The sequence below is a fragment of the Mytilus trossulus genome, chromosome 8 (assembly GCF_036588685.1).
Source record: "Mytilus trossulus isolate FHL-02 chromosome 8, PNRI_Mtr1.1.1.hap1, whole genome shotgun sequence".
NCBI classification, from domain to species: Eukaryota; Metazoa; Mollusca; class Bivalvia; order Mytilida; family Mytilidae; genus Mytilus; species Mytilus trossulus.
Window position 1 is genome coordinate 49,400,704 of NC_086380.1, and position 27,331 is coordinate 49,428,034.

The window sequence follows — 27,331 nt, forward strand, 5'->3', positions numbered from 1 at the left end:
GACTTGAGACAGGCACATATATAAATAATGTGGCAGGGTAAAACATGTTAGTGGGATCCCAACCCTCCCCCTAACCTTGGACAGTGGTATAAGAGTACAATATCAGAACGAACTATAAAAATCATTTGAAAAAGGCTTAACTCATCAGATGGACAAAAATACAAGTAGACATGGCCGGGTACTTGTACATCCCAACAACAAAGAGACACATTGAACAGATCTGAGAGTACTCACAGTTATCTGACAGCTAGTTCAAAGCCAGTAACAACTAATAAAAAAATCATGCATCTAAAAATAACCTTGTATTGCAGTTTTCAACATAGTAGACTTAAGTACAGCTCTTTCATTCACTCCTTCTACTAGGCCAATTATAGATAAAAATATATAAATCAGGAAACCATCATATATCACATGTTTATGGAACTCTGCCTAGTTCTTATAAAAAGCTGTACTTATTTGCATTTTATTCATTCTAAATATATTTATTTGATCTTATCAGGGATCTTTGCCTATACCTTTCATTCCAAGATCTCGGAGGATTGATTTCAGCTTTACAATTTTCTCTCCATTTGTATTTAATCCCCTCAGATGAAATGCTGCATTTTTACCACATTGGGAACATAGACTTTTCAGTGTTTTCACATATTTATTTTCTTGTTCTGGACTTGTTTTATCAGTTGATTTCTATAATGAACAAATAACAAAATTAGAATAAACTCTATCTTATAAAAATAAGATCTTATATAAGTTAAATCATCTATAGTGTAAACAGATGTTTTTATACCCATCATTCTTTGCTCTACGGTGAAAAGTTATCTCATTGAATTAAGATCACATATTCCTACAAATGTTTGTTCAATGCCATCTGATAACAAATTTTAAATATTTTCTGCAGCCTCCATTAAAATATGGCTTTTGATTATTCTACATACTTGATCTATTTAATCTGAACCTACATGTATTAAACCCTTACATACAGTATAAATGCTGAAAGAATAAATGAGCAGTATTCCTGTCAATCATTTATCTACATTCTTATGACATTCTTTAACTACTGTAAATTCAGAAATTATTGCGTGCACTTATTATTGGGATTTTGTCTTTTTAGAATCAAATGCGATTTAAATCTTTGGGATATTGAGAAAAATCCTTTTTTATTCACATGAAATATTTCAAAATGTGAGTTTAAATTATTGCGATTATAACCTTGTCGCATTTTTCGCAATAATAAAAACATCGCAATAATTTCTGAATTTACAGTAGCATATACAGATGAATGAACAGATCTTTATTTAAACTACAGAAGCAAATTAAATGCATTTCAGGACAAGAAGATGTTATTACTTATATTCTTTAGTTTTCTATATTGTGTCTTGTGTACTATTATTCGTCTGTTTGTCTTTTCATTTTTAGCCATGGTGTTGATGGTTTATTTCAGATCTATGAGTTTGACTGTCCCTCTGGTATCTATCGTTCCTCTCTTAGTGTGACTAAAATCCTGCTTTGTACTTTACCTAAAGACATTACATTTTTAACATGAATGTTTACAAGGTAACAAGTCTGAAGGAAGATGCCTCACCCATCCCAGACACAGTATTCCAACTCCAAGCCAATCTGTCTTTAATTTGCTCTTTCTCTTTAATAATGCAAAAGAGCAGCAAATGCCAATTTTCAAGCCTTTGATTTCACCAGGCTGGTATTTTACCCATAACATCCAGAAACATGCTACACAAAGAAGTTTTCAAGGTGCTTTGTAAGGGGTCTGATAAAATTCTTTGAGAAACAAGAAATTAAATAGCTGACCCCTTCTGTGGCATGCAAACAGAAAATGTGTAACTTCAACAGAATAAAAACAAAAACCTGAGTTTAACACTTTAAAATAGTTAATTAAAACTTTAAAGGAACAAGAATTCTGAGAGTATTGAATGGCAATACATAGTCCCCTACTGGATAAAAAAATCCTCATACTGGAACAAAATGCAAACTTGTTCTATAAGATGACATGGTATAAACAAAATGAAAAAATTTGTAAGGGTTCCGCCGAACCCAGTGTCTCGCCTACTTTTGCTGTAACTCCCAGGCTCAACAAAAATGAGGAAAACAATAAAAAATATTCCTCTTGATACTATCTTTTGATTGTAAGAAGCTTCTGTCCAAGATTGGTAAAAATTTCAGGATAGTTTATGAATCGAATAAATGTTTTAAAAACTTTAACTGCAGACTGTATGTAATGTTAACTGGAAGAAAAACTAAGTCCATTTATAGTAAAATACAGATACACAGGTACCAAATATTAACAAAATTTCCTTTCTAGATACTAGCTTTTGATCTTAAACAAGCTTCTGTCCAAGTTTGGTACAAATTTAAAATAGTATAAGAAAGTTTTTTAATTTTTAAAAATTTTAACCACAGAGTGAATGTGTTGTTTCCTGGCAGAAAACCTAAGTCCATTTAAAAGTATAATTGGAAAAAAAATGGATTTATTTTTTTACAAAATTTACTTCTGGATACTATCTAATGATCATAAACAAGCTTCTGTCCAAGTTTGGTACAAACCCAGGATAGTTAAAGAAAGTTATTAAAATTTTAAACAATTTAACCACAGAGTGAATGTAATGTTTCCCCGCAGAAAAACTAAGTCCATTTATAAATAAAATACAGAAAAAATACAATTTCATTTTTACAAAATTTACTTCTGGATACTATCATATGATCATAAACAAGCTTCTGTCCAAGTTTGGTAGAAATCCAGTATGGTTTAAGAAAGTTATTAAATTTTCAAAAATTTTAACCATAGAGTGAATATTTGTTGACGCCGCCGTCGACGACAGAATGTAGGATTTTGCTTTTTCGACTAAGGTCAAAGGCTCGACAAAAATCAAGACAATATCTTCAAGCATGACTATAAACGGTGTGGAAAACTGATGACTGATTTTTCCTTGGACCATAATTCTGAACAAAGGTATCAGACCTAAACAAAAATTTGAACTTGATCTGTAACTTGTCATGATAAAACTATATATCAATTATCAAACTATTTCTTCAAGCATGATGGAAAAAAACTGTGGAAAACACTCTTACATAAGATATGATTAATAGTTCTCTATAATTAGCTAATTTCCTAATTAATGGATTTCACGTCATACAAAAATTATATGTATAGCATTCAGAAAACTAATTTAAACAAAATAACAAACAAACCTACATTAACTTCTTCAAACAATAGTTTGTTGATAGTTTATTAGAGAAAACTCAGCCGCAGAAGACTGCGTAACAGGAGCATATTTATATACACAATATTAATTACAACATAGTTCATCATACAAACATAATACATTTTTAAATTATACATCTTCAAAAATAAGTTTGTGTTTATTACAGTTTTAAATTAGACAAGCATCTTTTCTACCTTTTGAATAAAAATTGACAGCTTAGACAGCACATTACTATTACTATATTTAAGCATGCCAAGTACTTTTTTTTCATTTGGATATTTTAAATAATATGGAGGTATGAACTTCCCCCTTAAATCCTTAACTTCATAGTTGGTACATTTACAAATATAGTGGTATACATCTCCAAGACCAGCTTTACAAAGTGGACAAATCCTCTCATTTCGTGGTACATTTCTCCATCTTCCTGTTTCGATGGGAAACTTTGTATTACATACCCTTAATTTACATATGTTTACCCTATGACCCCGCCTTAATTTTAACAGATATGGTTCCAAGCAAAACTCTTCTTTAAAGTGTAGATAAAATTCCCCCCTTGATGAATTGTTCATATCTGAGAACCATTTTTGAATAAACTGGTCCTGGAGACGCTGCCTTACATTAATTTTAATATAATTATAATCAACTTGCTCCGGAGAATTATATAGTTCACAAAAGCCACAATCATTAAACACAGATTTTACATAGTTAAACCACTTAAAATTACAACCGTCATGCTCATGCATGTACCAAAGTAACTTATAAAGTTTACCCGATAGTTTTTTATCATTTGTTGCTAGCTTGTGCCAAAAACATACCATTTTTAACTTGATCTGCAGTTCAAGCGGAAATCTTCCAAGTTCCCCATATACCATAAAATTTGGCGTAGATGATCGCACACCCAAAGTGCGCTTACAAAACTGTAGATGTAACTTTTCAGTATTATTTTTATTTTCAAACCCCCATATTTCCGAGGAATAGGTCAAAATAGGAACCACCAAAGCATCAAATAATTTTAGCTGTAGATCAATCGGAAGTGAGATATTTTGTATCTTCTTGTAAAGAGCATAAAGTGCTTTTTGAGCTTGGTCTACCAATTTTTTACGAGCTTGAAAGAAATTTCCGTTGTAATTAAACAGCAGACCAAGATAAACATATGAATCTTTAATTTCAATAATTTCATTACATAGTTTAAAAGTAACATTCTTATTATACTTTCTCTTTGAAAAAATTACAATCTTTGTTTTTGTAACATTAACAGTGAGTTTCCACTCAAAACAATATTGCTCAAAAACATCCAGAGCCTTTTGTAACCCTTCTGCCGATTCCGCAAAAATGATTGTGTCATCGGCGTACAGAAGAATAAATAACTTGATATACAAATCAAGATTCTCTGTAAATTTTCCATTAATAAATTTTAGACCATCCACAGAATTTTCATCCAGATATTCCTCCAAGTCATTAAGGTATAAGGCAAAGAGAAAAGGTGACATTTTTTCTCCCTGTCTTACACCTACCTCACACGGGAAAAAATCTGTTTTCAGTTCTCCATTTTTAACACAAGACTTAATATCTGTATACATGCTCAATATAACTTTAAACATTTTCCCACCAATATTATATTTTAATAGTTTTTGCCATAGTCCCACCCTCCACACTGTGTCAAACGCTTTTCTAAAATCTACAAAAGCGCAAAATAATTTCTTTCCCGAACTCAAATATAATGAAATTAAAGCATGCATGATAAACATACTATCTTGGACAGAATATCCCTTACGAAAACCACCCTGGGCATCAGTTATAATCCCGATCTCGTCTGACAGAGCATTAAGTCTTGAATTAAGTATAGAGGTGAACACTTTTCCTAAATTCGATGTAAGACAAATAGCTCTGTAATTATCCAAATTGTTTGGATCCCCCTTATTTTTAAATAACGGCTTAATGATACCAATAAGCCATGAATTTGGAACGATTCCAGAATCAAACACTAAATTAAATAACTTAGTGTAAATAGGCAAAAATTGATTCACCGTGCTTTTTATAAATTCGTTGACAATCTCATCTTCCCCTGGGGCTTTCCCATTACATAACTTTTTAACAGCTGACAGTATTTCGTCCTGTGTGATTTCCTGATCTATAATTTCAATAAAACCCTGATCTTTTATACTTTTAGCTAAATCCTCAAAATCAATATCATCATCTGGAACATCGCTCTTATTTAATGACTTAAAATACTCATATAATTGATCAATAGTAATTTTAATATCTTTATCAGACCCCCCTCTATCAAATCTTTTCAAGATTTTCCAAAATTTACCAGAATCTTTTTTCGAAAGTTTGCGCATGTCAGATTCTAGTGCATGTTGAAAACTCTCAAAACTTTTATTCATTTCGGTTCTATAAACTTTCCCGGACTTTTTCATCTCATCTCGGTTCTCTTTATTCTTATTTAAACTGTAACGGTTTTTCGCTTTATGGAAACCCTTTCGCTTATCTCTGCATTGTTTATTAAACCAAAGTTGGTTAGAAGTACCAGGTGGATAGAATCTTCCCTTTGGTTTAAATACACGATTAGCGGTGCTTTTAAAAAGATCACATATTTTATCAACGGCGGTGTTGATTCGTTCTTTTGGATCAGTACTACTGTCCTCCGACAAAAGCAGTGATATCTCGTCAAATTTAGTAACGTCACTAACGAGTGTCTCAATAAACCGGTTTTCCTTGTCTGGGACCCATCGTGCATGACCACGCTGACTACTACAATTATCATCAGAATGTGTAGTAAAAATGTTCACTGAAGCATGAAAACAAAAACAAAGACCACAATGAACGTCAGAAAAAAGTGGGTTGAATTCGAGAACATTGAATTCTTTTATCAATGGAAATACACTGGATGACAGTAATAAATAATCAATAAGAGATACACTATTACATGTAGTCAAACCTATCATATGGTCATTACCTGGTAACCTACTGTTACCAATATACAAATTGTTACGTTTACAAAAATCTATAAGTTTGTACCCATAGTTATTGGGCACACTGCTATCTTCTGAACATCGCTTTAATGATACATTGCTGTCACATAAATTTTGATAATCGTACAAATATGACACAAAACTGTCATCTTCAAAATCATCCAGTATATCAAAAAGACTGTCATCAGGGACGACAACATCATCTAACAATTTGGTTTTGGCATTCAAATCACCAATAATTAGAGGTTGACCATTATACTTATTAGCAAGTTCTATCATTTCAATTTCAACCTCTGTGAAAGCCTCATTGCTTGTATACTTAGTATTTTCAGGTGGAAGATACATACATCCCATTAACAAGTTTTTATCAAAATCAACTAACCCCTTTTCTAACACTACCCACTGTACAAATTCAGAATTAGATTTTGGAAATTTCAAAATTTTTTCGAAATTACTCTTAAAACAAATAATTATACCACCCGACTTCTTTTTAAATTTTGTTCTATGCTTAGCAAAATACTTTTACCCATCAGGCATCCCTAGAATGTCAAATTCATCAGTCTTTGATTCCAAAAATATAAGTATATCATACATCAGCATCAGTTCCTGAAATTCAGGAGACTTAAGCTTCGATCTCAACCCACATACATTTAGGCAAATACATTTCAGAGTATTATTTGAAAAACATTTATTCTCTGTACTGAACAGATCACTCCTGCTACGGAGTCCATCCTAGGTACTTTTATGATGTTTACCTTGCTTTTCAGTAGATGAAGGGGTAGTATTTGAACTCAGATTGCGTTTTCGCAGAGCTGGTGTGTGAACGGTTGCCTCAACGACATGAGTATTACCAAAAAATGAGGACAATTCAACAATATATTTATCTACCCCTTTATCACTGATATGTACCCCGCTTGGGTCATTGATGTCATAGAGTGGCCTCACAGCATTACCATTTTGACAAAATATATTGAAGGTGTCAATCAAAGATACAGAACTATCCTTTTTACATAATTTAGCAAGAAAATTGTTTACAGAGTGTGTTATTTCATTCAATTTTAGTATGCTCTGTCCTTTGCCTTTACGAGGAATGATAGTGCAGAGACCTATTTTTGCAGTTGGAAATCTTGATTTTACACAGTTAACAGCACTCGTAGCGTTTACATTCACTTCATCTGGGTCACTTCTATTACGAGTGATATCATTTGTCCCAAGACATACCATAGAATGTGTTTTAACAAACAATTTACCATAGAATGTGTTTTTACAAACAATTTACCATAGAATGTGTTTAAAAAAATGAGTTATCTCCCTTTGAACCGAAATATGGTTAACATTGACTCTTTAAGGAACTTAAGACACCTAATTCCAGAGAGGTAATTTTATAAGAATAAGAAATTTGCTAAATCTTCGAGTATATTTAAATGATGAAAAATCCTTAAAAAGTTCTTTACTTTTACTGTAAATGGAGTTTTAAAATCCTTTACTTTAGTCTTTTATCAAATATGTTGCTGTAACAAAATGTGTGGTTTTTTTTTTAAACTGGCATTATATTTCATGTATTTATATGATTTATGGGCTGTTCCATTGCACCATACATGGTTTCTTGTTTTTAATAGATTTTACCCTTGGTTTTTTCACTTGTCATTTTTTTGCTCTTTAAAGCTTGCTGTTAGGTGTGAGCCAAGGCTCCTTGTTGAAGGCCGTATCTTTGACCTGTAATTGTTAACTTTTAATATATTGTGACTTACATGGAGAGGGTCTCCTTGGTACTCATACCACAACTTTCTATTTATATGATTCCCAGGTAAGGCACTTAAAAAATGTGGTAACCTTCATAGGAGAACATTTAGAATTTCTTTTACATTTCTATCTAACAAAATAGTCTTGAACTTCCATCCATAACTAATATTTTATAGTGATCTCATTGGGTCTAACGTATGGTTTTATAACAGGTCAATATTAAAAAGAAGATGTGGTATTCTTGCCAATGAGACAACTCTCAACAAGAGACCAAATGACACAGAAATTAATAACTATAGGTCATTGTACAGCCTTCAACAATGAGAAAAGCCCATACCAACATATGAGCTATAAAAAGCCCTACAATGACAAATGTAAAACGACAAAACAAGGCTTTCTATATCTGATAATCTCAGACTATTAATAATGTGAACCTTAGATGTTTTCTTCTTTCCTGTACTTTTGATTGGTTTACTTTCCTCTTCTGAACTACTGTCACTATCCCCATCAGAGGTCACCTGTTATGTAAAATGTATTATTTATATTGAAATTGAAAATAACAATTTATAAAAGTTTACTCATATAATTTTCAATATAATATTTTCTTATTTTTCTTAATAATTCTAAATCATTTAATTAGCATTCTTATATAACTCTCCCTTTTATTTGTAAATCCTTTATATCTTTTACCAATTTACAAAACAAGGGCAGTAACTTCAAATTTCTATCAAGTGTTTCAAATACACTGATCAATTATAACATAACAGTAGAAAGCCTCTCTAAATGGCAAATTTTGCCACATAATTATCCAAGTTCTTTAACTTGACTAGTAACAATCAAACAAATTCAATAATTATGTTGCTCACCTTCATTATTGCCACAAAACTGACAAAACAATGAGAGATTGACATTGATAGTACAAACTGACAAATATTTCAAGTGAAAATTTTCACACAATTTCTCAGCATATTTTTTCTTCATATTTTAAGGCTTGACATATCCTGAAACATTTTGAACAGCAAACAAAAGGGTTTCTTAAAGGAACACCACTATCAAACATGATAGACTCTCCATATCATATAATCTCAACCATATTTAGACATTTAACCTTTGATACTTTCTTTTTTCCTGTACTTTTAACTGGTTTCTTTTCCTCTTCTGAACTGCTGTCACTTTCCTCATCAGAGGTCACCTGTAATGTAACAATTCCCATGAAATTCTTCAGTATATTAAGAATTATTCAGATCTTTTTTTATTCTGAAGTTTCAATTTTTCTCTGCATGAAAACTAATATACATTTTCCGCTTCAGAATGTATTAAAGTTTGATAAAAAGAAGATTTTTTAGGTGCAACATGTGAGTTTTTTTGCTTATCATTGTAGAAATTACATGTCAATACATTCAGCAATTTAAAATGTCGTCTTCCTTAGTTACAAACAAGGAGATAGATAATTTTACTATAACTGTCATCCAATCAGAATCATTGATACAAAATAATTGCATTAGAATTGTTCATGAATTGTGCTTTTCCAAAATTAAATTAAAAACAAAATTCAATAAATACATGCTGTCCTGCATGTCCACACTAATACCTTTCAATGTTCAGTGAACTTAGAAAACAAGGTCAACATCCTAATTTGGCAAACCTTTAAAAATCACATAAAATTAATGATCCTTCTCTGTGTCTGAAAAAAATATTCTAGGTAGGATGACAAATAGGCCTACAATGTAAACTATCATATTCAAAATGCACTCATCATGCAGGTATGATACAAAGCAGTGTTCATATTAATACACATATATAACATTTATATATTCTCAACCTTTGATGATTTGTGCTTTGCTGTACTTTTGACTGGTTTACTTTCCTCTTCTGAACTACTGTTCCCATCCTCATCAGAAGTCACCTGTAATGTAGAAAAACCTTTATTGAGTCTTTAACAATATTATTTGGAGCAAAAGCATTGATATTCTATAATCAGGAAAATTTTATTTGAAAGACACTTTCTTTATTGTAGAAAAATAATTGTTGTGCTGTTTATTAATGTGGTATGAATTACGTTCTCAGTTCTTTTTCATTTGGCATGTTTATTTATTACTTCATATCTTACTTAAAGACCACCTCAGCTCAGGGTTAAACTAATGATTCCTGGTATGTCTCAACTATTTTAGTGTGAACTTACACATTTAAAATGCACTCAACATGTCAGTCAGCTAAAAAGCAAGGTACATATTCATATTTTTACTAACAATTTATGAGCATAAATTTACATTTAATTTCTTACTAGATGTTTAACAGCTTCCTCTGTATGGCAATGCTCATAGTTCAATCCAGTTAGTGTCTGTTTTAATCAGAACTACCCATTCAAGCAGGGGGAGCTTAAAATTGTACATGATTCTAATGACTTGATAAATCCTTCAACTTTTCAGAATATAATATAATTTGTGTCATTAGATTTTAGGTATTAAGTTACTCATAACTAGAGGCTCTAAAGATCCTGTGTCACTCACCTTGGTCTATGTGAATATTAAACAAAGGAAGCAGATGGATTCATGTACATCTTACTTTATTAAACAGTCTTGCTGCTTACAATTATCTCTATCTATAATGAACTTGGACCAGTAGTTTCAGTGGAGAATGTTAATAAAAATTTACAAAATTTATGAAAATTGTTAAAAACTGACTATAAAGGACAATAACTCATTAGGGGGTCAATTGACCATTCCGGTCATGATTTATTTGTAAATCTTACTTTGCTGAACATTATTGCTGTTTACAGTTTATCTCTATCTATAATAATATTCAAGATAATAACCAAAAACAGCATTTTACCCCTATGTTCTATTTTTAGCTGTGGCAGCCATCTTGATTTGATGGCCGGGTCACCGGACACATTTTTTAAGCTAGATACCCCAAAGATGATTGTGGCCAAGTTTGGATTAATTTGGCCCAGTAGTTTCAGAGGAGAAGATTTTTGTAAATGAAAACCAAGATTTACGAAAAATGGTTAAAAATTGACAATAAAGGGCAATAACTCCTAAAGGGGTCAACTGACCATTTTGGTCACATTGACTTATTTGTAGATCTTACTTTGCTGAACATTATTGCTGTTTACAGTTTATCTCTATCTATAATAATATTCAAGATAATAACCAAAAACAGCAAAATTTCCTTAAAATTACCAATTCAGGGGCAGCAACCCAACAAAGGAATGTCCGATTCATCTGAAAATTTCAGGGCAGATAGATCTTGAACTGATTAACAGTTTTACCTCCTGACAGATTTGCTCTAAATGCTTTGGTTTTTGAGTTATAAGCCAAGAACTGCATTTTACCCCTATGTTCTATTTCTAGCCATGGCAGCAATCTTGGTTGTTTGGCCCGGTCACCGGACACATTTTTGAAACTAGATACCCCAATGATGATTGTGGCCAAGTTTGGTTTAATTTGGCCCAGTAGTTTCAGAGGAGAAGATTTTTGTAAAAGTTAACAACGACAACGGACTACTGACGCAAAGTGATGGGAAAAGCTCACTTGGCCCTCACTTGGCCCTTTGGGCCAGGTGAGCTTAAAACACAGCCAACCTTCAGCTTTGATGATTTGGGCTTTTCTGTACTTTTGACTGGTTTACTTTCCTCTTCTGAACTACTGCCTCGATCTTCATCAGAAGTGACCTGTAATGTAGAAAATCATTATTAAAGTGTGACACAATGTCACTTTAGGGAAAACCATAGATGTTCTGTATTCAGCAAAATTTCCTTTGATTTATACTTTATGATAAAATATGGTTGCTGAGCAGATTATTAAAGTGGTTATTGGTACAAAATCCATTCTCAGTGCTGTTTACCAATATGTATTGTACACCATCATAAGTCTACATCCAGTCTGTAAGTATTTTGGGGTTTGTGTCAGCAGTGTCATGAAGCAAGTTGAGATTACAAGGTGGTTTGATTGCATGCCCCCCTCCAATTATTTTTTTTTTTAAATTTTAAGCCATTTCCTTCCTTGCCTCAGCTGTTTCAAGTGCTGTTATAGAAAATAATAATTTCATACAATTTATTACATCATTTTTTTTAAACTTTTTTCGGCTCTTTGGTTTGGTTGTTGTCTCTGGCACTTCATTGACACATTCCCCACTTCCATTCTCAATTTTATTTCATTTTGACTGTTTGACTGTAGTGTTGGATTGGTTGAAATTACCAACCAATTATCTATTACAATTGGTTGACAGCAACCAACAGACTATCTGTTATGATCGCATCATAATACCTTGCCCTTTTTTAAATGAAATCATGCATTTAGTCTCATTGTACATGTCTAATGTGTATATTCCATATCATTGCAGAGTTTATATATTCATATTTGATCTTTTGATTCCTTTTCATATTTTTTTTTAAAACACTTGACTTTACTTCCCTTTTTATAAAGATGTTAAACATAGCTAAAGAACGTATTAATTCTATGTACTTCTGCAATGGAAGTACTTAGTCCTTATTCAGGTGCTTCAGTGTTATTTTTCAACCGCTTTTCAGAGCTTTAAATTTTTTCCCGTTGACCTCCTTCTCCATCTGAAGATGTTCTGGACATGAGATGTTGAGATAGTCAGACCTGCACTTTAAAAGAAGATAATTTTGATACTTTTAACATCTCTAATTTAATTAAATTCTAAATTTAAAATTTTTTCAAAGCCACCTGATGGAATGAAATTTGTTTGGATTCTTTCATCTTAAGATTTGTTAGTTACTTCAAACTTATCTAAATTATTGCACTCCCTTTTTGAAGAAGAAAAGAAACTATCAATGTAGTTGAAACTCCCAATTTCATTTTCTATATTAAGTGGACCATGAAATTGGGGTCAAAAGTCTAATTTGGCATTAAAATTAGAAAGATCATATCATAAGTAACAAGTGTACTAAGTTTCAAGTTGATTAGACTTCAGCTTTATCAAAAACTACCTTGACCAAAAACTTTAACCTGAAGCGGGACGAATGAACGGAGGGAAGAACGTAGGTGGGGCATAAAAATATGTAATAAAATGGATTAAGAGTTGTCTCCCATAGACTTAGAACTACGTACATAAAATTGTGTAATTTCTCCAGATCACATTGCCTTCCAAAATAACTTTATGTTTTGTCAACGATCATGTCATGTATGTTACTTTATTTGAATGTGTATTCATGTTTTTAGTTTAAATGTACTTTAATCATTCTAATCATTTACTGTGCTTTTACATTTGTTTTATAATCCATTTGATTACATAGCTCAAATTTTGGGCATGATTGGTTATAAAAAATTATCTCATCTCACAAATGTCCTTTAACATATTCAATTCTAGATCTGATTAACTTAATTCGATCAATTTTCGGATGTTAACCCATTGGATGAGAGGTAGTAACATAAGTTTATTACACAACTTCTGACTACAGTTTATAATTAGTTCAGTCAGTCTAGTTTCACTCAGAAGGGCCCTTAGACCATGAAAGCAGAAAACTAAGGACTTTCTAAAACCCTTCAGAAATTCAATATGCATCATGAATTCTATATTTTGCTTTTTAAGTATCAAGTTATTATACGAAAGCCATGTATGTATACATTTAAGTTATAACAAGAATGTGTCAATAGTACACAGATGCCCTACTCGCACTATAATTTTCTATGTTCAGTGGATCGTGAAATTGGGGTCAAAACTCTAATTTGGCATTAAAATTAGAAAGATCATATCATAGGGCACATGTGTATTAAATTTCAAGTTGATTGGACTTCAACTTCATTAAAAACTACCTTGACCAGAATCTTTAACCTGAAACTTGCACTATCATTTTCTATGTTCAGTGGACAGTGAAATTGGGGTCAAAACTCTAATTTGGCATTAAAATTAGAAAGATCATATCATAGGGCAGGGCACATGTGTACTAAGTTTCAAGTTGATTGGACTTCAACTTCATCAAAAACTATCTCGACCAAAAACTTGAACCTGAAGTGGGACGAAAGGACAAACAGACAGACAAATGTACAGATGAATGTACAGACGAACGGACGCACAGACCAGAAAAAACATGATGCCCCTCTACTATCGTAGGGGGGGGGGGGGGGGGGGTGGACTTCAACTTAATCAAAAACTACCTCTACCAAAAACTTTAACCTTAAGTGGGACAAACGGACGAACAGACAGAAGAACGTACAGATGAACGGACGTACAGACCAGAAAGCATAATTCCCCTCTTCTATCGTAGGGGGGCATAAAAACACAGTGTACCTTTGCTGTCTTCTTTTCTGGTTCAATTTCTTTGTCTGAACAACTATCTTCATCAGAAGTCACCTGTATGATGAGAAATCAAATCATGTATAAAAGTGTTTAACAATGTCATATAAGGCAAAAACATATATATCTAGAAACAGATAGAACCCTGACACCATTCCAGAATTGACTGTTATCAATGCCTTGATTGTTTGTTGACATTGAGTGGTTTTTAAAGATTGTGTTTGTTGCAAGCAGGTTGAGCCTCATTCTCAATTTTGTTGGTAATTTGGTATATTGCATTATTAACTGGTTCCCTTTGATTTAATAGAAGTAATGGAACCCATAAATAATAAACTAGAGATATCAGTAAAGGATGAAAATAAGGTCTGTAACAAGTTTGTATAAACTTGTTCTGATATATAGATTACGGTTTCGCCATCCTGTCATTAGATTTTACGTAAGTAATAAAAACACAGCCAACCTTAACATGTTTAGGCTTTGATGATTTGTGCTTTGCTGTACTTTTGACTGGTTTACTTTCCTCTTCTGAACTACTGTCCCCATCCTCATCAGAAGTCACCTGTAATGTAAATTTTTTTTATTGAGATGTCATTTTAAACAAAAACATAGATATTTTGTATTTAGCAAAATTTCAATTGATTAATACCATAAATAGTGTACATGTATGAAAAATTAATATTGATGAGCAGATTATGAAATTGGTTACTGGTACAAACACCAGTGCTGTAGGATGTAAAATGATGGAAACAAATTATAAGGGCTTCTGCATTAATAGTCCAATGAGATTTATATACAAGACACTGGATTTGGACAACCACTTAAAGTTAGACTGTATTACATGTATTACATTATATATAACTATGTATAATTAATCTCAAAACAGGGAGAACATCATGTATATCAGTTACATGTATCTTGCAGGAATAATACCCACAACAACCATTTCTGATATACATTATTACTTTAACATTGTTTATATAAATACCTTTTTAATGCTGACTAAAGGTAGTTCCTCATCAGATGTTTCCTCATCAAGAACTGAACTCTTAGACCGATTCTTAGACTTTGGAATGTCAGTGCTTGATTTTCTTTTCTTTAAATCTTTAATAGAGTCTCCTTTTACATTGTTCCTTTTTTCTGTATCACTTGATATGCTATTAGTTTTCTTATTACAAATATTGATCAACATTTCATCGTCTGAACTTGAAAGTTTTTTATTCTTTATTTTTTCTTCATCCTGTGACACGCTGTTAGTTTTCCTATTAGAATGATTAGAGATATTAATCAAAATTTCATCCTCTGAACTTGAAAGTTCTTTATTCTTTATTTTTTCTTCATCCTGTGACACGCTGTTAGTTTTCTTGTTAGAAATATTAATCAACATTTCATCCTCTGAACTTGAATCCTCTACAATCTTCTGTCTTTTCTTTTCTTGTCTAATTTTGACCTTTGATGATTCTTTGTTTTTAGAAACAGACTTCTTTTTATTTTCTTTTTTACTGTTGATCAAATTTGTTTTTTCTTTCCTTTTCTCCTGAAAATCATTGTCACTGTTGATATCTTCAGAACTTTCGCTATCTGAAATCATTTTTCTTTTATTTCCTTTTGTCTTGTTCTTTTTTTCATTCTCCTGTTTATGTTTAGATTTAGATTCCTCTACATTTCCTATGTCATTCAAATCACTTTCTGACTCACTTTCATATTTTTTTATTGTTTTTCTTTTTTTCTTTTCTTTTAAGACTGTGTTGACCTCCTTCTCATGTTGTTCTGACTCAGATCCACTATCCATATTAAAACTCTTTCTTTTTCTCGAAGTACCTTTACTTTTTCCTGTATTTTTTATTTTAATAGGACTTTCTTCGTCATCAGACATTTGTTTTTTATTAATTTTTCTCCTTTTCTCTCTTGTATCATTATTCTTTCTTTTATGTTTTTCCATCTTCTCTTCTTCCTTGTCATCATCACTGTCATATGCCCTATCATTTATTACATTCTCATCATCTTCATCATCAGAATCACTTTCAATGACATTTCTTCTCCTTTTTGACAGGGACTCATCAGCAAATGGTATCCAGTCCATTTCATCGTCTGAATTGGTTACCATATGGCTGAACTTTTTTCCTGGGGAGGAGTGTAGTTCTGTTTCAGATATACTACATTCCTCTTCACTTTCTGCATCACTGATTTCTTCTTCTTCTTCCTCGCTACATTCATTAACATCCAAGTTTAGAACAGCATCAAGCACCTGATTAGCACTTAAACGTTTAGTTCCTCCTGGACTAACAGTCACATTTCCTTTTTCACAGCTTTTACTATCAGCGGAATTTTTGTTTTTAAATGGTATATCATCAATCCTTTTTTGGCTAGACTTGTTACCAGATACAGATTTTTCTATGCTTAAACCTGTTTTCATTTGAGGGGTTTTCTTCAGCAGACTATCATGATTATCCTTCTTAATTACTTTAGGTGGAGAACCTATTTTTTGGGAAGATTTCTTTTCTGATTTAAGTATTTTAGATGGAGTTCCTTCATTTTTTGTTTTCTTTGGTGTAATGACTTTACCACATGAAGATGTATTTTGTTCCTCTTTTTCCTGTTTCTTTTCATTTTCTTTGTTATCCAAGTTAACAGATGAATTCAAAGAGGTTCCATCTGAGAAAGAACTACTCTGAAAAATATATGAATAAGAGTTCACACGCTGAAATGTCTAGCCTTCTTTACTCATTAAAATATACTTGATAGTACTAAATATAAAGCTTTATTACAACTGTCACATAAACTAAACATTAACCAAGAAAACTAAAAATTTACCAATGAACCATGAAAATTAGGTCAAGGTCAGATGAACCATGCCAGGCCGACATGTACAGCTAACAATTCTTCCATACAACAAATATAGTTGAGATAATGCTTATACACTGTATGACTGTAGTCATGGTAGTTTAAGAAAAACAGACCAAAACACAGAAAAACTTAACACTGAGCAATGAACCGTGAAAATGAGGTCAAGGTCAAACAAAACTTGTGTGGCTGACATAGAGATCATAAAATGTTTCTAAGCACAAAATAATGTTGACCTATTTCATATAGTATAAGAAAAAGAGACCAAAACTTGAAATTTAACTTTGACCACTAAACCATGAAAATGAGGTCAAGGTCAGATGACACCTGACAGCTAGACAAGTACACCTTACATTCATTCCATACAACAAATTTAGTAGACCTATTGCATACAGTATAAAACCAGAAAACATAATGCCCCTCTACTATCGTAGGTGGGGCATAAAAAACAGACCAAAACTCAAAAACTAAACTATAACCACTGAACCATGAAAATGAGGTCATGGTCAGATGACCCCTGACAGCTGCATATGTACACCTTACAGTCCTTTCATACACCAAATATACTAGACCTATTGCTTATAGTATCTGAGATATGGACTTGACCACCAGAACTTAACCTTGTTCACTGATCCATGAAATGAGGTTGAGGTCAAACGAAAACTACCTGAAGGGTATGAAAACCTTGCAAGGTATGCACATACTAAATATAGTTATCCTATTACTTATAATACATTTGTAAGAGAGAACTTAACATTTCAAAAAATTCTTTTTTTTTTTAAGTAGTCACTGAACCATGAAAATGAGGTCAAGGACATTGAACTGACGGAAACTTTATAATATGAGGCATCTACATTCAAAGTATGAAGCATCCAGCATTCCAGGTTTTCCACTTTCTAAAATATAAAGCTTTTAAGAAGTTAGCTTAGTTAAACACCACTGCTACAAGATCACTATCCCTATGTCATGCTTTTTGCGATTTATCAATTTATTTATACAAACCTCTATCATATTCAGTTTCAATGCTAGAGTAATCATGGAAATACATAGTTTGACTTGAATGTTTTCTGGTATGTTGCGGCTTACATTTGTACTTGCCTATCTATTTAAAATTCTGTCAGTTAAGCAATTTTTCTTTCCAGTATTAGCAAAATATTGAAACAACACGTTATTAATTTCTTGCGTCCGAAGCGCTTTTCTGGATTTACCTTCAAATTAGGTTAAAGCTTTTGGTCAACATACATTCAAAGAAGTTGAACATGCAGTTGAAGTCCTATCAACTTCAGATCTTTTCACTTTAAATATTATTTTTGCTGACAAAGGCATTTTAATAATTTTGGCCAATCAGAGAAGTTTTTTTTAAATTGTCCTACATTTTACAGCAAATTGTACATTTGAATCATAAGACATTCAGTATAATAAAAAAAAACATACTACTTTTGAATGAAGGTGCAAGGAATTAACATAACAAATACTTTATTAATTTTCGTATTTAAAAATTTCATTGTTTACCTGGTTAAGTTCATCCAAGTATTGGTATACAAGTTTGTTGATGGTCAGTTTTTCTGAACTTTCCAGTTTCCTCCCAACATGCTGACTATAGGCATCTCTCACCTGGCGCTTTGTTAACACACTGTTAATACAAATAATAATGCTTTCATTAGGAAGTTAAAATTGTAATTAATTTTTTTTCACACTTGAAACAATCAGGCAATATGCAACATGCGTAACCAGCACAAAGGAAGTCCTAATGGGGGAAAAACGTGTTGAGTTTCCAATCAATAAACATGATAGAGAAAGACCTCCCAAAAAAATAATACATGTGTTTCTGCTAACCCTACCTACCCTAATTTTAGGTGCCAACCCTAACATTTTTTTATGCAAAACACTGTTAAAGTCAGACTTATTCCCTATATCATGTATATAAATACATTGTAGCTAGTAGTAACCCGCTTAAAAATGTTTGTAAAATATGATTAAAATGATATTGCCTACCTACCTACCCTATTTTTTCCAGCATGTTAAGAGAAACATACATGTATGTATTATTTTTTTAGCCTAATACAATGTACAACTAGATGTGTCAAAGCGACACACATGGCCCCATCCCAAAAAGTTGAAAAATCTGCAATTTCATTATAAACACATGTGGACACAAACATGATGGTAGTCTCACATATAACTGTGATTTTCAATAATTTATCAAAGTCCAAAGCCTGTATAATTTCAGAGAAAATTAGCGGAGCAGAACGAAACTTAAGCTTCACATATAACTCATCATGGTTAACTCACATACCAAAAATCAGCCCAAAATCTGAAGGCGTTAATTAGAAAAGAGATAATAGTAATATCAATTGAACTTGTATACATTTTTACTAAACTAATGATGTATATATATATATTGTCCCTTTGAAACATTTAACATACATATGTTATCACAGTTCTTTGATTTTTTAGGCCACAGTAACAAATGTATGTTATTTTTCTGTAATAACCCTAATTATATATAGAGTTACATCCCTGACTGTCTAATAGAGAAATAGATGCTGCAATAAAATACTCTAAAATAATAAATGTTATTAGTAAGCTAAAAAAAGAAAAAGTGCCTGGGCCAGATACTGTTATAAATGAAACAGTGAAATTTAGTAACTAGAGACTCTAACATGTCTAAAGAACCTGTGATGCTCACCTTGGTCTATGTGCATATTAAACAAAGGACACAAATGGATTCATGACAAAATTGTATTTTGGTGATGGTGATATGTTTGAAGTTCTTACTTACATGTAACTGAACATTCTTGCTTCTTACAATCATATCTATAATGAACTTTGCCCATTAGTAACAGAAAAAATTATTTGGTAAAAATTTACATAACTTTACCAAATTAATGAAAACTAGTAATCCTGTGTTAGGATGCTAACACAAAAGTCACCAAAACGGACCCCAAATCGTTTGTTCTGCGGTATCAATGATTCCAAATTACCTATGTGTAAAGTTTCATTAAATCGAATGGATTTTGATATTCTAACATTTTTGCCGTTTCCATGGTTACGGCGGCCATTTTGGAAATTTTGAAGTCAAAAGTAATGTCCACATATGGTAGGCAACATTTGTTTTAAGTTTCATCAATTTTGAAGCATTTTGATATTTTTGGACATTTTTGCTGTTTCCATGGCAACGGCGGCCATTTTGAAAATTCCAAACTCAAAAGTTTAGTCTACATACATTAGGCAACATTTGCTATAAGTTTCAATAATTTTGAAGCATTTTGAAGTTTTTCATATTTTTGCTGTTTCCATGGTAACGGTGGCCATTTTGAATATTACAAAGTCCAACCCCCACTGTAATGTGTTCCCTCCATAATTATATACAATCATGTACCATTTAATGTCTCTAGAACTAATTTGACATTGTTGTTCTGGAATGTTCCATAAAAATTCACCCCCCTAAAACTATGCCAAGGAGACCCCCTACTGAAATAAAATTAGTTCCAAGTTGAAGCTGACATGTGTCTCTAAATATTCATAAAAGAAAATATAATACCATCTACTCTATTTACAGCAGAAAATTGATGAAATGCAAAAAAAAAATTGACCCCACCCATCTTTGAGCCCCCCTAATTATGCCAAGATGACACCCTGGTATCATGGACATTGGGTTCTGCAACCCCCATGATGCAGACCTATACCCAGAATAAATATCAAGTTTCCATCCCCTAATGCTTTAAAGAAAATGGTACGACAGTTTAAGGGGTCAGAAAGAGAAGAATAAGAATAATAATAATAAGAAACGATACAAAAACAATAAGTCGCCAAAAACTCCGTTTTGGTGACTTAATTGTTAAAAATTGACTATAAAGGGCCATTACTCCTTTAAAAGGAGTCAATTGACCATTTAGGTCATGTTGACTTATTTGTAGATCTTACTTTGCTGAACATTATTGCTGTTTACAGTTTATCTCTATCTATAATAGTATTCAAGGTAATAACCAAAACCAGCAAAATTTCTTTAAAAAATACCAATTGGGGGGCAGCAACCCAACAACCGGTTGTCCAATTCATCTAAAAACTTCAGGGCAGATAGATATTGACTTGATTAACAATTTAAGTACTTGTCAGATTTGCTCTAAATGCTTTGGTTTCAGAGTTACATGTATAAGCCAAAATCTACATTTTACCGGTGTTCTATTTTTAGCAGTGGAGGCCATCTTGCTTTGATGGCCAGGTCATCGGACACATTTTTTAAACTAGATACCCCAAAGATGATTGTGGCCAAGTTTGGAATAATTTGGCCCAGTAGTTTCAGAGGAGAAGATTTTTGTAAAAGATTTCATAGATTTACGAAAAATGGTTAAAAATTGACTATAAAGGGCAATAACTCCTAAAGGGATCAACTGACTATTTCATTCATGTTGACTTATTTGTAAATCTAACTTTGCCGAACATTATTGTTGTTTACAGTTTATCTCTATCTATAACAATATTCAAGATAATAACCAACAAGAGGCTGTCACAACGACAGCAAACCGGATTTATTAAAATTTATTTGTGTCCTGGCAATATCACAAGAACCATTACTGATGAATGGTGAAAGTGAAAATAGTCAATATCAAATTTGACCTCCATTTTGTCCTCAGTATCAACATATTAAAATTTTAAAAGTATAGATTGAATGGTTCATGAGTAAATGCAACAATGTGAATGGAAACGACATTTTACAATCTTTGAAGAACCATAACTCCTGAACGGTAAAATTCAAAATCGTCATTATTAAATTTGACCTCTACTTTGTCATCAGTAACAACATGTAAAAATTTCAAAAGCTTTGGTTGAATGGTTCATGAGAAAATGCACTGACACAACTGGAAACACCATTTTTCAATCTTTCAAGAACTGTAACTGACCTGAACGGTAAAAGTCAAAATCGTCATTATTAACCTAGTAACAACATATTAAAATTTGGGAAGCTATGATTGAACAGTCCATGAGTTAATGCACGGACAACATTTGATTGCCGCCCGCCCACCTGACCTCCTGCCCGACCGCCTGCCCGCCATACAAAAAGTAACATCCCCAAATTAATAACAGACATTTTTGTCACAAAAAAACGGTTAACAACAGCAAAATTTCCTCTAAATTACCAATTCAGAGGCAGCAACCCAACAACAGGTTGACCGATTCATCTGAAAATTTCAGGGCAGATAGATCTTGACCTGATAAACTTTTTTACCCCCATGACAGATTTCCTCTAAATGCTTTGGTTTTAGAGTTATTAGCCAAAAACTGCATTTTACCCCTATGTTCTATTATTAGCCATGGCGGCCATCTTGGTTGGTTGGCAGGGTCACGCCACACATTTTTTAAACTAAATACCCCAATGATGATTGTGGCCAAGTTTGGTTTAATATGGCCAAGTAGTTTCAGAGGAGAAGATTTTTGTAAAAGCTAATGACGGACGAATGTATTTGAACAAAAATTTGAAAAAATAGATAAAAAGAGTAAATTGTATAAATGTACAAGTCTAAAGCAAAATTTAGAAATGGAAAACTAATAAAACTGCTTTTTTAACTTTTTTGTTTTTTAATGGTTTTGTTTGTTAAATGTATTCTGTGTAAGTTTATTTTATTTGTCACAAAATTATTGTTCAGAGTTTATATGACATTGTATGACAATAAATATTTGAATTGGAATTTGAATTTGTTAATAATGATGGTTTAAAACCGTTTTAGTAGAGAGCTGGCTATGATTTCACAAAGAATTGTATGATTAATGTTTACGATTAAACTTACGTTAAGCGTAAGAATTAACCTACCAGTGTTTCACCAAGGTGATCACAAACGTAACGTAAATGTAATGTAGACTTACGATTATAATGGAAAAGGGGTGCTCTATTTGACAGCCGTGTTCATGTCTATAAAAAGATTCGTTCTTTCAAAACCAGGAAGAAAGTTCATACCATCGTATTTTGAAATAGTTTTCAGTTTTTTTATTAGTATAGTAATGAGGTTTAGTGAGGTAATTATGGTAAGTGTCCAATCTAGTTATAAAACATTTTTTGCTTGATAAATAGATAGATGGGGAAAGGGGCAGAGGGGTCTTTACTGGGGGTCTCATTGGGGGGTTCCCATCCTGGATCCCACTTACTGTTTTGTCAGATTCCCGTATCCCGCTTACACTATATACGTAAGCAATTCTCATTTTTTTGTCATTTCCTGGGTCCCGCAAGACCTCATTTCCCGTTTTCATGACACAATAATTTGACTTTCACGTGTCATGCTTACAAAAAAATCCCCAATGAGTCCCACTTAACTAGGATTGTAATTTTAAAAGCTTGGCATTTATTGTTATTTTCATACGTCCGTGTAAAACATAAATGATAAATGCTGTAGAACTAGTAAATAAGCTTTTATATTTTTTTTTTTATTCCCGAGTATTAAGTACACAGTTAGTACAAGCACCGTGACACTACGTACCGATCCCCCTCCCTATCCGGGCTATATATAAATATATAGTGCTGTGCTAGCTTACTCACTTCTATGTTTTTATGGTCAAATATTTGGACTATTGGAAGCAAGATGCAGTGTTGAGTTAAAGGAAAATAAAAGATTGTCCTACGATTCTTTGTGAAAGGATGGCCTGTTTTTTTCGACGAAATTGAGATAAAAATAAATTAAACTTTCACTGTTCATCATGTTCATGCTGTTATTCAAATTCTATATTTCACTAAACCACCCCCCTCTTTGTGCTCTCCATTTTCAACCCTCCAATTAACCATTCTTTATTTAATACGAAAATCTACAGTGCTGTTATACACATCAGCATGATGTTTGCTTTTAGTATACACCTGAAAAGAAAGAAATAGTCTTACTCCAAGATACTATATTCCTGCACCACGTGATTTTTTACCACATGGAGCTTACATTAGAATAAATAACGAATATGGAAAGTGAAACTAAGATTCAAAACCACAGGCACTTGTCTCAGAAAAAAAATCCTATGTACCTTATTATAACACAAGGTACTTAACTTGCATTTTAGAAAAATGTTAGGTGGTGACGAAGTTCCGTTATATGCCGCTTTATAAGCTGTCAACCCCACTAAAGCTTGTTATATCGTAAATCTAAATTGATTTTTCTATACAATGGTGTATAACACGCCTACATTTGTTGTCGGAATCATCCGTAGCAATCCTACCAAAGTATGTCAATTGTAATAATTTTGCTAACTGCTGAAGAAATTATAACAATAAATGTAGGCATGTTATACACCATTGTAAAGATAAATCAATTTAGATTTACGATAAAACAAGCTTTAGTGGGATTGTCAGCCTATAAAGCGGCATATAACAGAACTTCGTCACCACCTAACATTTTTCTAAAATGCAAGTTAAGTACCTTGTGTTATAATAAGGTATATAGGAATTTTTTTTCTGAGACAAGTGCCTGTGTTCAAAACATGAAGTCCGAAGTCAGAACATCAAATTAAAAAAATAGTGTTTTTTATCTAATGATATAAAATGTCCACCTGGCTTAAATATATTTTTGGAAGCCCTGTTGGAAACCCAACCCCCTTTTTTAAATGGCTGCATGGATCTGCCCCTGAAACACATGCAATCTTTGCAAACATTCAAAGTGAATAGACCATTACTGAGGTGACAGAGCATAATTATAGATGTGCCAAAATAAATTATGCATCTTCATCCCTTTTTTTAACATAAGAATCCTTGAATATATGATGTGCCATGGTCGGATATTTGATCAAAGGAAAATTAAGATTGTGGATATACTCTAAACTATGTTATAATACCTCAAGTCAGATGAACTAATGATACTTTTTACAAATTTCTTTAGATTAGTTTGCATTATAACTGTTTTGGTTTTATGGCGCGTTTTTTTAATTTTACTTCCGGTTCATATGACAGGTCTAATAACCATAAATAATTTGATATGAAACAACACTCTCAAATGTACGTATTACTAAATCCTGAGACTACTATATAACACATTCGTAGTACTCTCAGCTTAATGACTATGTTGTGGAAGTGCACACAGGGTGTTTTCAGCCGATGTTATTGGTATCAGTGTAAAATGTGTTGACTGCCAAAAGTTAGTCAATTTTATTTGTAAAACACTGAACTTCGGAAAATTAACGGAATATATCATGCCAAGAAATCCTCGCTAAAAATTCTGGTCGATCTTCTACGGCACTCATTAGTATTTAAAGATTTGATTTCATTCAAGAAATAATTTTATGACCTTCATGTACGTGTCGCTTAGAACACAGTTATATACCAAATGGTCAATAAATAACCATAAATGGTGTCATCCTGGTTTGCCCACTTTTAATTGCATGAATATGTAAACATAGAGGCAATTGTTGTTTTAACAATTATAGTTTATTTCTGAATTATAGTCATATTTTTTACCTTTTATTTTACCTGTTAATTGTTAAAAGAATTCTATATTCTGCTATTAAATGAAAGAAAATGTGCAAAACTTTTCAATATTTTATATATCTTTGGCAGGAAAATGTATTTTTATTTATATTTTTTTTTTTAGAAAAACGTGTACTTAAAATGAATTATCATTCCAATTTATCAACAAATAGTTTTAATTATTGGTACATTCTGAAAAAGAAAAGAAAAAGTAAAAGAATGAAACTAAAGATTTATTAGAATAAATTTCATTTGAATATCTTTGACTTTATTCAACTTTTTTTTTTTAATTTTAATAAAATACACTGTTCTGATATTTAATATAAAAATATCAACTAATTCTAACAGATTCAGATTCAGTCAGATTCAATAGTTTAACAACTAGAATATAAATGCAACTGTTGGGTAGCCAAACAATAAATATGACACAATTTGAACAGTATAACCTGCAATGCATCAAAGCTAGCATTTTCTTCATCTTCACCCAGTGTATTTGGCAATAGCGAAGAAATATGGACTACAGTCCTATTATAAAGAAAATGAAGACATTACTCAACAGAGACGTGGAGCCACAGTACTACCTCTTGTTCCACCCCACCTTGTTGATGATGTTAAGAAGACATGGGAGAAGTTGAAAATATACCCGCTACAACTTCATTTACAGAATACATGACAGAATTATGAAGTAAAAGCTACCGGTTTTTATACATAAAAATTGTATTCCTCCTCATTTTACATATTTACTTATGCAATGCATTTATAAAATTGTTTAATTTATCAAATTGTGGTTTCAATAAAAGAGATCTTGTATTAATGTATTTATATCATGAAAAAATATTCAGAAACTAATAAACTATAAAGACACCTTTGTAACTGAATAATATTTATTTTTACATGTATGTATGTTGAATGAATTGAATGAACTTATATTAAATTATTGAGAAAAAATATTTGATTTTTTTAATAACTTTGCTCTAATAAAAAAAAAACTGAATATATAGAAAACACTTACAAACTATATACCTATGTTGGAACAGACTATACAATTGTATGCTCATTAAACCTTTTGTCTTTTTTGTTTTCTTTACTAATAGATAATTGGTAGAATTAAAAGTGGGCAAACCAGGAGTAAACCTCATATTAATCATCAATGTAATTTGTTCAGCTATATATAGCTTGGTGTTTTCCGTGACGTCAGAATTTCAACGGAGGCAATTTTTTGGCCTGGGAGAAAGGTAGAAAGACCATTCACAATTTGTTTTACATTCGTTTTTCTCTTTTAATTAAATAAAAATAATAATAAACCTTTCAAATCATAGCGTTCATAAGATAAAAATACCCCCCCCCTTTTTTTCAAGTGTGCTCTCTATTTTCAACTCGGTGTCATATGGTATTTTGAACCCCATGGTAAAATGCAGGTGGCAGTTAGGTCCGCTGCTGTATGCCCTGAGGTAATCGGTGCCCTCAGGTAATCGTGGCAATAGTGCCCATTATGCGTAGTAATAACATGATCTAAAAATAGAATAAACTAAAACTACATCATTGTACTTTCTATTTCGACTGACAGTATATGTGCGAAAAATAGGAGAAAACAGGAACACATACAACTTTTTACAATAAGTTACGACAAATAATTCACGAAAAAAACCCAGATATTTGGTTAATTTGTGATCATTGCAACGTGAACAGATATTTATTTAGTGAAACGTAAATGACCTAAAATAATCAAAAAGAAAACCCTTTTTGAATGGCGATTTAAACTTTTATAATAATAGTTTTTTTTTCCTTCGGCGAAAGACAATATTTTTTTTGGAGACCAGTCGAAAACATTTTTTTCTTTCATTTCAATTTTAGCATTACAT

At 32.1% G+C, this 27,331-nt stretch overlaps 1 protein-coding gene across 2 annotated transcripts in view; it reads right to left on the reverse strand.

Annotated features, from left to right (window-relative positions):
• LOC134681088 (glutamic acid-rich protein-like) overlaps nt 1-24,961 on the reverse strand; it is a 30,575-nt gene extending 5,614 nt beyond the window's left edge. Inside the window, exons 1-10 of one of the 2 annotated variants that reach the window (XM_063540507.1) lie at nt 24,842-24,961; nt 18,548-18,668; nt 15,180-16,862; nt 14,655-14,753; nt 14,189-14,251; nt 11,517-11,606; nt 9,756-9,839; nt 9,042-9,125; nt 8,368-8,451; nt 516-684 (exon numbers count right to left, since the gene is read on the reverse strand). In XM_063540507.1, coding sequence (XP_063396577.1) covers nt 516-684; nt 8,368-8,451; nt 9,042-9,125; nt 9,756-9,839; nt 11,517-11,606; nt 14,189-14,251; nt 14,655-14,753; nt 15,180-16,862; nt 18,548-18,668; nt 24,842-24,897 — 2,533 coding nt within the window. In that variant the 5' untranslated portion in view covers nt 24,898-24,961. The remainder of the gene's footprint in view (nt 1-515; nt 685-8,367; nt 8,452-9,041; nt 9,126-9,755; nt 9,840-11,516; nt 11,607-14,188; nt 14,252-14,654; nt 14,754-15,179; nt 16,863-18,547; nt 18,669-24,841) is intronic. The other variant, XM_063540508.1, reaches the window with a different exon arrangement.
• Nucleotides 24,962-27,331: the final 2,370 nt, after the last annotated feature.